The 14,298-nt window shown below is 39.8% G+C and overlaps 1 protein-coding gene across 2 annotated transcripts in view; it reads right to left on the reverse strand.

Annotated features, from left to right (window-relative positions):
- Positions 1 to 14,298, reverse strand: part of LOC116045867 (collagen alpha-1(XI) chain-like) — an 87,835-nt gene that overhangs the window by 50,614 nt on the left and 22,923 nt on the right. The window contains exons 6-14 of one of the 2 annotated variants that reach the window (XM_031293811.2): positions 11,341 to 11,430; positions 10,840 to 10,938; positions 7,477 to 7,782; positions 6,246 to 6,311; positions 5,335 to 5,376; positions 4,884 to 4,946; positions 2,569 to 2,643; positions 1,918 to 2,001; positions 493 to 549 (exon numbers count right to left, since the gene is read on the reverse strand). In XM_031293811.2, coding sequence (XP_031149671.1) covers positions 493 to 549; positions 1,918 to 2,001; positions 2,569 to 2,643; positions 4,884 to 4,946; positions 5,335 to 5,376; positions 6,246 to 6,311; positions 7,477 to 7,782; positions 10,840 to 10,938; positions 11,341 to 11,430 — 882 coding nt within the window. The remainder of the gene's footprint in view (positions 1 to 492; positions 550 to 1,917; positions 2,002 to 2,568; positions 2,644 to 4,883; positions 4,947 to 5,334; positions 5,377 to 6,245; positions 6,312 to 7,476; positions 7,783 to 10,839; positions 10,939 to 11,340; positions 11,431 to 14,298) is intronic. The other variant, XM_031293812.2, reaches the window with a different exon arrangement.

A 14,298-nucleotide genomic window follows, 5' to 3' on the forward strand; every position in this document is an offset into this window, starting at 1 on the left:
TGGTCTAAAAACTGATGCAAATCCAAACACACATAATGTAAGATTTCAAACTTGGATTGTGAATATACAACAGAAAGACCTCCTGGAGCATCTTTGCATGTGTACAAAATCCCTCCGGTATCAAGGAGTTACAGGATTGGTGTAACATTCATGTGTTGTTTGAGAAAGGCACAAAGGCACACCCAAAACATAAGGGAAAGCTTCAACTATTATCATTTTTTTTCATTCAATTATTCAAGCTGGATATCCTGTTTATAAAAAAAATAATTACAATCTGCTACGGATAGATAGGAAAGAGGGTGGTGCGTGTATAAATGCGTGCGTATGCACATATGGGTGTGTGTTAGGAAATGATAAAATGCTGAGTTAAACCCTTCACAGGAAGAACTATTCACTATGTTTTTCATCAACTGTGAAACGAACGGATATCACAGCAAGTAGATCAGTGGCGTGTATGTGATTGTGTGTAGACGGTTTTCAAAAGCTACTCACCACAGGACCAGATCTTCCTGCCATGCCCGCTGGCCCTGGAGGACCTCTCATGGTCAGCTGTGGATCAGACAGAAACAACCCATTAACCACTGGTCAGCTCATAATTACGACACGATATGTATTTATACCAATTGAATGTATAAAAACAAAACAATATTCCTCCTCTATCACAAGGATATAGGATAATGTATGTTTTGCATTAGAAGTGCAGCCATAACTGCATATTATAAGTTTATTAGAATCCAGTGAAGTGATCTTTAGTGTGTCTGTTCTTAGTCGTATGGAGATACATTCAATATATAGAAACTTCTGAAAATAAGTGGGCTTTATTCTTATTTTTTTAACCTCAAAATGAAGACCGTCATGTGCAAATTGTTGTTTGTTTAAGGGAGTATTCTAATATTGCAAAATGAATCTGGTATGCATGTTAAAATGCTACATGTAGTCCCTGTACTAAAGTAGGAATTTGTCATATTGAAATTGACAAAACATTCATTCAACTAACTAGGCTTAACACCAAAATGAATAAAGACTAAAGAAAATAAAACACTAATACAAAAACAATTTAGGCCCCTGCATAGCATGTGCAAACTTCACTTTGTTCTTGTTCATGGTTAACCACAGTCTTGTACTGCCAAAAACGTTGTCTGAGATTAGTTTGCACCCTGATTACTGAATGAGAGAATTTGCTAAATCAAACCAAAGCAATTCATGCCCTATGCTACAATTTAAGCCGAATCACACATATTAGATAGCATTTGCTTTGTGGCAGGTGTGAGGTAACATTTCCAGACTACAAATTGAATTCCACAATTTGTTAATAAATTGCCTTTACATTTTGAAGCCTTTTTTTCTGCCTCAGGCCAAACCACTGGCATAAAAGACAAATATAGAAAGGTGACAAGTGCTTTCAAGACATTACTAAGCCCGTTTTCGCCACCTTCCAACTCCATAGAGTGTTGTGAATGTGTGAAAATTCAGTGTTTGTGCAACATTTAATGATCTCCATGTGTTCTACTATAGATCACACCTTGCTTACAGCCATATAATTCAGCCTAATTTTCAACAGTGCTATGGTTATCAGGACCCCTGAGGGAGTGTGAACATCTGGTGTGGCTTTATATACTACCTCACCTAACATAGGTCCATATTTTGGAATTTAGACAATTTATAGGATGAGTGGGACTTGTGAACAGTGATTCCTCCTTTCATTATTTACTAAACTTTTGGGACATTTAAAATTATAATTTTATAAGCTTTTTTTCAAATAATTTGATCCACAGCATTTCTTATAAATTAAAATCTCAATTTCGCATCTGAACTGGATTTGGTTGAAGTTACATGGCAGCTAATGAGAGTACACAGAGGCACATAAAATCCTAGTAAAGTGTCCTTTCTAAACTGAAAATGATGGCTCATACTTACCCTAGCCTGAGCAAGGATGGCCTGAGCCTGAGCTTCTTGAGCTGAAACCACAGGTCCCTTGTGTGACTCACCACCCGCACGGAACTGTCAACCACAAAACAAAAAAGAAACACAATTAAAAAAAAATTGACTTGTCTCTTTTTTACAGAGTGAGATCTCTAATGGTCTCCCCTGGTGAGTGTTTATTCAAACCTTTTTTTGTTTAACCTGTAAAGCTGTCAACATGCCACACACACGCACACACGCACGTACGCACGCACGCACGCACGCACGCACACACGCACACACACACACACACACACACACACACACACAGACACACACACACACACACACACACACACACACACACACACACATACACACACACACACACACACACACACACACGTCAACATGCCACACACACGCACACACGCACGTACACACGCACGCACACACACACACACACACACACACACACACACACCCGGGTGTCGCCAAGCCTCAGTCACTGGTTCCACTCCATTGCACTGGCTGACATTTACAAGGTTAGAGATTTGTAACCCAACTAAGGTTGCGATCCTATGGCCTACTGGTGATGGGTGTACAGTATGTGAGGGAAAGTAAGACAGACAGCCCAGTGAACATGTGGAAAGCAGCAGTACTTACTGGAAGCATCAGAATTGTACCTGGAGGCCCAGGAATACCGTCTGAACCAGGAAGACCAGGACGCCCTGGAGGACCCTGGAGAATCAGAGGAGGGAGAGAGAGTTGGTTCTTTTCTAAGTACAAAAATATTGTGTCTTATTGTGACTGTGTAATGCAATTGGAGCTGAACCAAAGTATATAAAATACCCATTTACTGCAATAATGCTATTCAAAAGTACCTATACAGTATTGTTGTGAAAAAACACATCCTGAAAGTATTGTATTCAAATCATCATTTGTTGACTTGTATATCAGTGCGTAATGTTGCTCGGAACAATTAGTTTTATGTGGTTAATAAGCAAGCCATTTATTTTCCTATGACAGAACATGATTATTTTGCCATTTCTCTATAATCCCCTGGAGGAGCTCAGCAAATTGAAAAGAAGAAAACAAATTATATCAGTACTAACAAACAACAGCAACAGTGCAGAGACTGATCTGTTCACAGCACATGCCTTCTTTAACAATAATTTCAATGGGAAGGTGCTTTGCAACAATCTGCATTGTTGTTGACTATTCCAAATAGATAATTGACTAATCCTACCAAGAAGAATACGGCAGGGGATTCAATCACGAGCAAAGACATATAATGTATTTTCATTAAGCTGGCCTAGAGCTATTGCCTGCAGGAGAGCACCAACTTAATAGCAAGACTATAAATCCACAGCCATGGCCCTTCGAGGCTATAATGCTCATCCCATGCTAATAACTTATAAGAAGGTGAAGTGTAGGGTGTTAGCATTTTATATTAGCATTCAGTTCAAAGTACAGCTGAGGCTTAAGACAATCTTGTCATGAAAAAAAGTTTTGGACAGTTGAAAAAGCATATTTGGCTCCAGCTGAAAAGTCCAGGGGTCACATAAGTCTTCAGAATTCATCATCTGGGTCTGTACGAAATTTCATGGCAATCTATTCAAAAGGAAAATAATTGCATAAAGGTTGCTCATCCTGGATGACAGTAAAAATAAACAGTTACATTATACTGGAGATAGCTTTTGATTTAATAAAGACAAAAACTTATCTTAAGGATCAAGACTAAGCAGGACCCAGTGTTTCCAGAGAAACTAAGGATCTATTTAGCAGGCTTGTCATGTGCAGCAATCTCAGACTGCTCAAATTGATGCCACGTGTTCCCATCTGCCTTTTCCCAGAGGTGGTATACTCTCCACCCATTGCTGTTATAGTAAGCATAGCGGCATCTAGTGTTAATGACGCTCCCACATTGCCTGGGAAAGTGGTGTTTGGGTGGAGAGGAGGGAGACGGTGATTATGAGAGAAACGAGCCGATCAAACGTTGAGTCCAGACGAATACTGTGCGCAACAGAAAACCACAAGACTACAGAAACGAGTCACTTTTAATGCACCCTTCAATCCTCAGCAAGACTGTTTCTCATGGGAGGAAATAAAGGGAGGGAAAGAGACTTTTAGACCAACAAAATATTTTCTGGTTACTTTGACACTGTGGAACAATAAGCCTTTTGTACAGACAATGTCTGTTGGTCATACTGTAGGAGGTGTGTTTTTTTTTTTTTGGCAATTAAAGGGTTAACCTCCAGAGACAGTATATACTTGCTAAAAGGATGATGAAGGAGGGGTGCATGGCAATCATCACATCTGTGAAAAACAAGCTGAGATCCAGCCTTGTGGAGGGGACAGGCACTTATGCTGTGTCTTCCAATCAATCAAATAAATGAGTGGAATCCCACGGCGCTGGGAAAAAAGGGTTTGAGAATGTTTAGGCTTCTACACATTGTAAAGCAAACTCCTTGAGGTTCTCACAAGTGTTGCAGCATACCGACACAGCTGTTTCTCAGTACTTTTCTTTGTTGGTACATTGACAGTTTATGGGCATCTCATTTCCCTGCACCACTCCTTGCTAATCCCCCCTACTGCTGCAGCAGTAAGCTGTGTCCAATTGTATTATTCATTCCATTGCATTGAGACTTTATTCCACAGCTTTCCAATAAAGAAGACTAATGCAGGGGTGTTTGTATTGTTATTGTGATATATACAGCTTGCTGACTCCCATAATTCCACAAGTAAAATGAATGGCTAAGTTTAAAGTTAGTATTTCAGTACATTTTGTGTCAATTATAACTTGAAAAAAATGTCTTTTACTTATCTGAAACCTAAATTGATTTGTGCACAAATGTCATTTTTCAGCAAAATATAACCAGTTGTTAAATGTTGAATGTTTATGGTGAGTAGAGAATGGGTGACAGAGCTTCTCAGAAACATCTGTAATCAGCTGTGAAATGAGGCCACTCTTTACTCACCCTCTCACCGTGATCTCCGTGGGGACCTGGAGGACCCTGCAATCCTGGGGTACCAGGAAGACCCTGAGACCACACACACAAAGACACACATATACTTTAGCATATTATATCCCAAACTGCTGCAAACCAGCATTCCCACCACAGTCAGTCTATCCAGTATTTCACATGCATAGGCCAACAAAGACAGAGGCATAGACATGGGTTTAGAAAGAAATAAGCCTCAATATAAAATAGACCCCAACCCCCCTTCTTTCTCTCTCTTGCACACTCTCACACAAAGACACACATGTACACACATTCATGCACAAATACACATTTTGACTGTCTCTCCACAACTCAAGCTTCACTGGTGATCAGGGCTGATGCTCTTTCCATAAAGAATTTTTTCCCCTCTTTAGCGGTTCTCCATCTGTGGAAGGCAGACAGGAGTGTGGGAGAATGTGATACTCACGGCTTGGCCGGGGGCTCCTTGGGGTCCTTCTATAAGCATCCCCTGAAAAAGGAAAAAGTGGATACAGTAGCATTACAGGGCAGCCTGTAAATCCACAGGCAATGGAGAAAGGGGGTAACATTAGAGCCAAAGGGTGCTTTGGGTTTGAGGTTGAGGAGTTTACTTACAGCTACAAGCTCAAGACGTTAACAATACATTAGCTATCTGATGTTCTATTCTATCGTGTGTGTGGATTTGGATGGGAACCTCTGGCGGTACAGATGGCATGGGAGGAGAGACGTTAATTGCAGCTTCTATTTTAGTCAATGTTTAGCCTATAGTGGTAAATTGTATAGGATAGCTCTATAAAGAACGTATGCACTTTGGCATTTTGTGTAGACAGCTGTTGTTTTGTCTATGACCAAAAATGTGTTACATTTTATCAGGAGGGAAGTCTTGGTTGTAAGTGCTTTAGGGAAATAAAATTGAAACTACATTGAAACTGAAATAAATAAAACAAACATATGGATGTTAACCAGATATTAAAGAGATGTCTATTCTTTTATTTGTTCAAGACAACAGATAAAAGAAAACATATTCCCAAGCAAATATACAATTAATCTGATTTAGGACGAGTAAAGACTTTAATCTTTCATCAGTGTGTGCAACTGTTAGAAAAGTTAGCTATCATTTCCAGGATAAAAGAAAAAAATGTTTGGTGGCTAGCTATTTAGCAACTACCAAACGTCCTATAGTTATAGCAGGCCAAATATACTGCATTATCTTAAAGCCTGAAGACATTTCTTTCTAATACATTAACCTTAGAGGAATTAGTGAATGTGGCTTTCGACATTTCAATGTTAGCTGTTTTGGTACACAAAAGTGAGGTTTATTATAAGAATTAATACACAGCAGCATAATACTTCACTTACTGGCTCAATGACAGCAGGTTCACCCTTCTCTCCTTTTTCTCCCAGGTAGCTTTGACCTCCTCCCACCTACAGACATAAGACAGACCAGGTGAGCATTTTACACAGTAACAGGCCAGAAATGTACATGTGAGGGTAGAGCACCAATGGTCTGAAAGCCAAAAATGGAAAAACTGAGGCAGCAACAGATGCCCTGTCCTGTTGGGTGTCTCCTCTTTTATAGAGGTTACTTAAAATACCGACAAAACTGCTAAAGGAAAGGCTCAGCAAAGTGCTGACAAGTGTTCTGCATGGATTTAGGTAGTTCTCAAGGCAAAAAAGCTGATTTTGTTTCTCTGCCTGCTGGAAAAATACACCTCAAGAATCATTTTGCTAGAAGCTATAATTTAGACTTTGGTCCGACTCTTATATATTAAGCTTCCTTAAAGCCAGAAACTCAAAAAAGCCCCCAACCGTGCACAAATGCAGAGGTTGTTACCTGACACTATCCATACAATGACTTCACATAAGAAGAATTCACAAACCACCTACAGCAGTGTGTCCAAAAACCACTCGATTGTACAGTTTAGCCTGAAGAGGAGACTCTTTGAGAATATCATGGATAGGGCTGTGGTGTCCTGAGATCGCAGAACGGAGAGCACTAATAGAGCGGTTCGGATTAACCCAAGGCAGACAGATCTCAAGCCAACTTCCAGACAGGGACCAAGTCACTTCCTACCTCTGAGAATCTGGATCCTGAGGCAAGGAAGGGGGCTGGAAACAAGCCATGATAGACACTGGCTCAGCAGAGATTTCTGTCTGGTTTTAGATATCGATGTTGATGGATTTGGTGAATAAATATGTGCAAAGACTTCGTTTTTCATCGGGTAATCCAAACAGACCATTGGTGTGATAACCAGGAAGGAGCATGTCTTTCATAAACAGCAAAGGTCACAGAGGCCAAAGGTTATGGAGGGCGTGTCTGTGCTGACAGCTGGGTCAACATCTGTTTATCTTCAGGAGACTAAGATAGACATGGTGTGTGTTTGTACTTGCTAGTGTATTTGTGTTTGGTGCATGCAGAATGCTCTACGCTATAACCCGATACCATTAGAAACAACAAACAAAAAGGGCACCGCAAACACCTCATCAAAACAAAAGCCACCAGCATCTTCTCCATCTTTCCACATTCCTGACCACCACCTCCGTCCTTCTCTCCCCTCCCACCATCACTCCTAACCACTTCAGCACTTACATTGCTCTCTCGGATGTCCGTCTCTGCTGGAACACCAAGACCAAACTCGTCCTCATATGTTGCAGATGTAGGCTTGGCGTCAGTGGGGCCATAATCGCCATAATCACCATATTCGTATGGCTTCTCTACAATCTCTTTGTTGTCATATTCCTTTAGGTCGTATTCCTTAAACTCATACACGTCTGTGGCAGCATCCACCTTCTCTTGGGTGTCCACTGGGGCAGCGGTTTCCACAGCAACGGTGGGGTCCACCCCGACCTGTTCCACACCGGTGATGTAATCATCCACTATTTCCCCTTCATAGTTCTGGGATCAATCCAGGCATCGTAAAGAGGGGGCAGGGGTTGGTAAGATAGGGGGGAACATGGAAGTTTGGTTAGTAAAATGAAACCATGTGAACAGCTTTAATGATTCACATGTTTTTTATGATCCATGATTCACAGTCAAGGCATTTAGTATTTAGCACTAAACTACATTAAAAATATTGGCTACCAACTAAGTGAAACTCCTCTGAAGAGTTTTCAACTTAGTTGTGCACAAATCCATATATCTAGTTTGGGACGGCATCCAAAATGCAACATATGTGAAACAACAAGCACTGTTATTAACATTAACATCTATAAACATTCTTCAAGATTCTCTGTAAAGCAATAGGAATATGAGATCTCCCAAACTGTTGACGCATTGATGTTTAAAAAAAGAGTAAACAGTAAAATATTGTACAATATGGGATAGAAATGCTGTATACTGTTAAATATATTCATGCTTTAAATTACAGTATGACAGACTAGTGAGGTAATTTAGACAGTATAATACAGTGTTTTCCCTAGGTTAGTTAAATACTTAGTTGCATATATTTAGCGGGGGGTTTAGGGGTCCTCCCTTAAGAAAATGTTACGTTTTTCCAGTGAAAAAAAATGCCATTGCACATCATTTTGGACTATTGTTATTACCATATATGTGTTAAAAACACATGACCTGTATATGTTTAAGAATCTGAGGCACTGAAGAAACGTTAACAAGCTTTGTCTTGTCAATCAGACTGCGCTCAGCTTGTTTTCAATGATGCCAATTAGTGTTACACTCAAATGCATCATTAGACATCAAATATTGACAGCGTCTTGAGGGGGAATTTAGAGAAAATATCCAGGCCTCTCATGCTAATTTGCTTTTGTAAGCATCCTTTTGTTAGTTAAAAGTTATTGCACAGTTTTCAGCTTGTGTAATCTCTTGCATTTGAGCACACTGCAAGAACTCATTTCACGGGATCTTTTTATAGTCCAAGATTTCTTAGGCAGAATTATTAGAGGTTAAATGTTCTGTAAGAGTGCTTCCATGTTAGGTACCATTTCAATCTTTTTTTTCATACACACGGCTAAAACCCTCAGCTTTTAATTCACCAGTCTATTTCTGTATACTGTAGCCTACAATCACTCGCAAACAAATCTCTGATTGTATTTATTATAGGGTGAATTTATTGTATATAATTACCAAAAAGTAAATTCCACAACAGGGCATCTAACAAACCATAATCCATAGCTAAATCTATCTGAGACTTAAAGTGATGGTTCAGAGTAATTTCACCCTAGGCTGCTTTGCACTTTGACCTCGAGCCAAACAACCCCCCATAAGCTTTTTTCCCTTGTTATAACGTTGGTCGAGTTAGCGTTATCAGCTGGTTAGCTTAGTGCAGGCGCTTAATGGATCCACGTTTGTATCTCGTAAATTACCCCACTAATAATGCCCGGAATGATACCAAACTTCTACAGTAGTACAAAAAGTTTCTGTACTTATAAAACAAGGCATTAGAAAGTTTGTAACTACACCAGAAGTATATTTAAATAACACTTGCCTGATGGAAACTCCTCTCGGCTGCTACCGCAAGATCACAACAGAGCACAACATCTATTGCCGGAAGAGACTACTGGTAAAGAAGAATCAAGAAGCGAGTGAACAGCAGAAGCAGCTACTGCAGCGTGAGGCGATAGGACAAGATGCCACACAGTTGTATATATCCCGGCTGTAGTTTAAAAGCAATAGATGTTGTGCTCTGTGCGTGGTCTCGCGGGATCTGGGATAACGCGGTAGCAGCCAAGAGGAGTTTCCATCAGGCAAGTGTTATTTAAATATACTTCTGGTGTAGTTACAAACTTTCTAATGCCTCGTTTTATAAGTACATAAACTATTTGTACTACTGTAGAAGTTTGGTATCATTGCGGGCATTATTAGTGGGGTAATTTACGAGATACAAACGTGGATCTATTAGCGCCTGCACTAAGCTAACCAGCTGATAACGCTAACTCGACCAACGTTATAACAAGGGAAAAAAGCTTATGGGGGGTTGTTTGGCTCAAGGTCAAGGTGCAAAGCAGCCTAGGGTGAAATTACTCCGAACCATCACTTTAAGCAGTAATAAAAGAGACACCCAATGCAAAATGCAAAATGCTATATAATGCAAAATAACTGTAAGGCATAGCAGTAGAATTGCCAGGTTCAGGGCTTCAGCCATCCACTGACAACACAAAACCGCAACATGCTTATATTGAAAGCATCCACCAATAGTATTTTGTATGTTGTGTTAAGTCTATGGGCAATATGACCCTGTGACATTGTCTAAAAGTTGGCCAGTGTGTCACAGTCCTCAGTAATCAGACAAGTGTTCCAACATGGGACAGCATATGTTTAGTTTCCATGGTTAGCCCTCTGGCCTGTCATTTTAAATTTTAAATGAATGTCTCAAGCTGAGTGAAGCTGCATTATCCACCTCAAGGTACATCACAATGCAATCGACAGACATTTGGCTGGCGGAGCACACAGCCGTATTGTGTTAGTTCAATCCCCAAATGTTCCTCATTATGTTGTGTTTTATGTGATGGTTTAGCACAAATTAAGACAGGATCTACCAAATTCAGGATATGGCAGAAACATAGGAGATGCGTCTGTCTACTGATTTTCCATTGGTTACGGTTCATTAAATGACAAGGCTTTCCTGCTACAGCCCTTATCCAGACTCTGTTTGATGGAGTCAGTTTCTCATGGAAATCAAGGAGTAGAGTGAGCAGTTTGATCTTAGCGAGGCCTTGTTGGGTTTCAACCTCTAAAGACGATCATAAAATAATTTTTGTTGTTTGTGATACCCAAGCAGATTTAATGAAATTTCATTTTAAACCGGTAATTATATAAATAGGAGTCTGGATGTTAATTGGATGGATGGATGATAAAAGTCAGTGACGCACTGAAGCTTTTCCACCATGATGGTGGTCCGAACCTTTCCGATTTCACAGATCAAGTCAAGAATACAAATAATTCTACATTAGAATCCCAAATGAGGTTGTGAAAAATACACATATTTAAAAAAGTTACCTGGCCTTGTCCAGCAGTCTTAGTGGGGGTTTCAGGCTGATTTCCATCCACTGTGGTGTAGTCATACTCACCCGTGTAGTAGTCTCCACCCACATTTGTCTAAAATCAGGCAAGAACAGCACACATAGCATTACATATCTGAGATGGGTAAATTCTATTTCAGGTCATCTTCAAGAGATTTTGTTAATGCACATATGTGAATGTAAGGGTGATATGATTATCCTCTATACATTTGGGGAGCAAGTGTTATTATAGTCATGATATGTTTGAAATGTGTCGAATATATTTTGCTACAAAATAAAGCTACAGTTAAATTATCAAGTAAAACTTATGGCTGGCATCAAGACATGCCTATGAAGCAGGACGTGTGGGGAGAGAAAGAGAGGGTAAGAGAGAGTTGAAGTTTGAAAATGAGAGAGGTGGACAAGGTTGACAAAAAGAGATCAAGTCCTTGTACATGTGTTATTTGTTCAGCCATATAAATATGACTGTAAGTGCTACCTCAGTCTTGGCTCCTTCAGTTGGGGGAGCATCAGTGGTTAACTCTCCTTCATTGTAGTCACCATATTCACCATATTCATAGTTAGTGTACTGTAAGGAAAAAAGGATGGCGGGCAATCAATTCATTAGGGCAATCATGTAAATAAGGCTGCACAACATCTCAGAGACATGTTGCACATTATTTACATGGCATGTAAGAGATTATCATTTTTTAAACAACAGTTTAAAAAAATGTTTAAACCATTAAATTATCAATATATTATGTTGTAATCATGCTATTTTGGAAATAACATGTTCAAATGTAGTAAAACAAATATCATATCCATATTAGAAAACTGAAGATTTTTGCATATGGACAGCAGCAATCCTTGCTTCCCTACCCAATCCCCCCAACCCCCAAACCCCCGAGCGTCACATGACCCTATTGAAAGTTTCATGACTGTAACTAAGCAAACAGCAATTGAGATTCTTGTTTGCTTCCAACAGGATGTTAGAGGGTTAATGTGATGCCAATGAAAACGTATCTGTCTCTACTGTTTAATTCTGTATGCCAACAATGGCTCCAGGGTTTCATTAATGGGACCATTAAGGAACCAGAAACCTGTCCTGACTTACCGCATGTCGGTTAATTATAGGGAACATACAGAATACAGTAGCAGGGGGTAAAACCACTGTTAAACCAGCATCTGTAAAAAACATGTGATCCAACCATATTTACATTTGAGAATTATTTCGACCTGAAGTGGCTTCCTTGTTACTTTAAAATAATAGTTTGATATTTGGGGAAATACGGCTTTTCACTTTTTTCACAAGAGTTGGATGAGAAGATCAATACCACTCCGGCCATTAATTATGAAAATGGAGCCAGGATACAGTTAGCTTAGCTTAACTTAGCATACAGACTGAAAGCAGGGGCAGACTAATAACCTGCCCGACCAGCATCTCTAAAGCTCACTAAAAAACTGATCAGTAAAAAACTGATCAGTAAAAAACGTCAAGTTGCGGTTTTTACAGAGAAAGCTATTTCCCCCTGCTTCCAGTCTTTGTGCTAAGCTAGGCTAATCATCTCATGGCTCCAGTTTCATATTAGCTACAGTATATAGACATGAGAGTGGTATCAATCTTCTCATCTAGCACTTGGCAAAGAACCACATAAGTGTATTCCCAAAATGTCAAACTATTCCTTTAAATCACTTGTGTTGACGGCTATTTCTTGGCACACTGCCTACAACCAATATAATAGAATGCAATTTAGTCATTTAGCCCTTGTCATAAACTTAAGATTCCTCGTCTTGTAGTTCTATAAACATTGTGAAAAAAGGGTGAGGTAGATTAAGATAACAGACCAGCCTCTGATATGCATCGCTCTATCAGCGCAGGGATAAATATTAGTCCCTGGACGACTGCTAAGCTCATAAAAATAATACAAGATCCACGGCCTGCTGCAGTGTTGGCCTGGTCTCCGTTCAGTGGCCAAGAGAGAGAGAGAGAGGTCACACAAGAGAGAAGCCTTGGCCAGACCAACTAGATTGACTGAGAGGAGACAAGGAGAGAGTCAGGGAGAAACATAGAAAAAGATAGAGAACGAAGGAAGAATTTATAAAGATTTATTGGGTTGAAGTGCTTGGCTGAGCTGAAGGCCTTCACCACAGGCTTGGATGAAAAGCGTAAATACTAAAGTGGGCTCTTAAAAAGCTCCCCCTTCCTCCTCCTGCATCACTCCCTCCTCCTATCTTAACCCAGCTGCAGACATGTGGCTGACGACTGAAAGAGCGGAGTGCCTCAGGTCAAGGAGCATCATCAGAGGCTAAGGCCAAAGCTATGTACACAAACACTTTTTAAAGTTTAAAAAAACTGGTGAGCTGTGAAAGAAAATATTTTTCAGTTGTGCAAGAGAAAATGAATTCTTTAAAATACTGATGTGGAATGTAGGAAAAAGATTCCTGTTATAACTGTACAGAAACCAACAATAAATAAACCAGATTTACAACGTTCTTGAAACCAAACTGCTCCCTGCTGTCTATTTAGAATTGACAAGCTCCTTGTCTTGGCACTGAAGAGTAATTTGATGATGAAGCAATATTTTCCGGGACACAATACCCACTGTACAGCCAATATTTTCAAATAGAGAACCGGCTCCTGATTTTCTTCTTGAACCAGGGATCTAAAGTCTACTTTTCCAGGTACTGGATAGCTGGGGAAGGAAAAGCTTAAATTTCCCTGGGAGTCTGGGCAGAGGCTGCAGAACTCGTTAGTGATATAACTCACAGGGCCACTCCAAAGTGGGCTCAGACTCCGTGGCAGGGAAAAAGGAAAAGTTTCCAGTGTGAGCTCATCAGTTATTTAGTGAAATACTGAAGGAAAATGTCAGCCGACAAAAAGGCTTGAACTAGCAAAATAACAAAAAATGAAGATGAAAAAAGAAAAATGAGGCCCTGACACTAAGCATTGTATTTCAATTAAGATATTTGGCTGAAGAGGCTGCAACAAATGATGCTTTGGAGCCAGTGGCAATACAATTTGAATTTGAGAATATGAGTTCAAACTCAACAATGTATTTTGATACTGTATGTCAGCATGTTTCCACCAGTAAAACACAGACTAAAGAAAGAGACATATTAGAGTTGACATAGAAACTCATACAAGTCTGTCTCTGTCAAAGTACTTTTGCCTGGAGGAATGTTTGTAAAAATATTTTAATATCACATCATTTGCAGAGTAATGTTTTGCGCTTTTTGTGCATTTCTGGCAGACTGCTTAGTCACAGACCATTGTTTATGTTACGTAAGTGTTTAGGGAAAAATTGGGGGAGTTGAGGGTGATGTGTTTAACTGGTGTATCTCAAATAACCAGTAGGCTGAGAGTCCAACCCAGAATCATTCCCTCTGTGCCTTAAAGCATCCAGTTTGTATTTTATCATCCACCAAACCATCCCAACCTTCTTTTTAAAGTCAAACT

This window comes from Sander lucioperca, chromosome 9 (assembly GCF_008315115.2).
Source record: "Sander lucioperca isolate FBNREF2018 chromosome 9, SLUC_FBN_1.2, whole genome shotgun sequence".
Classification (NCBI taxonomy): domain Eukaryota; kingdom Metazoa; phylum Chordata; class Actinopteri; order Perciformes; family Percidae; genus Sander; species Sander lucioperca.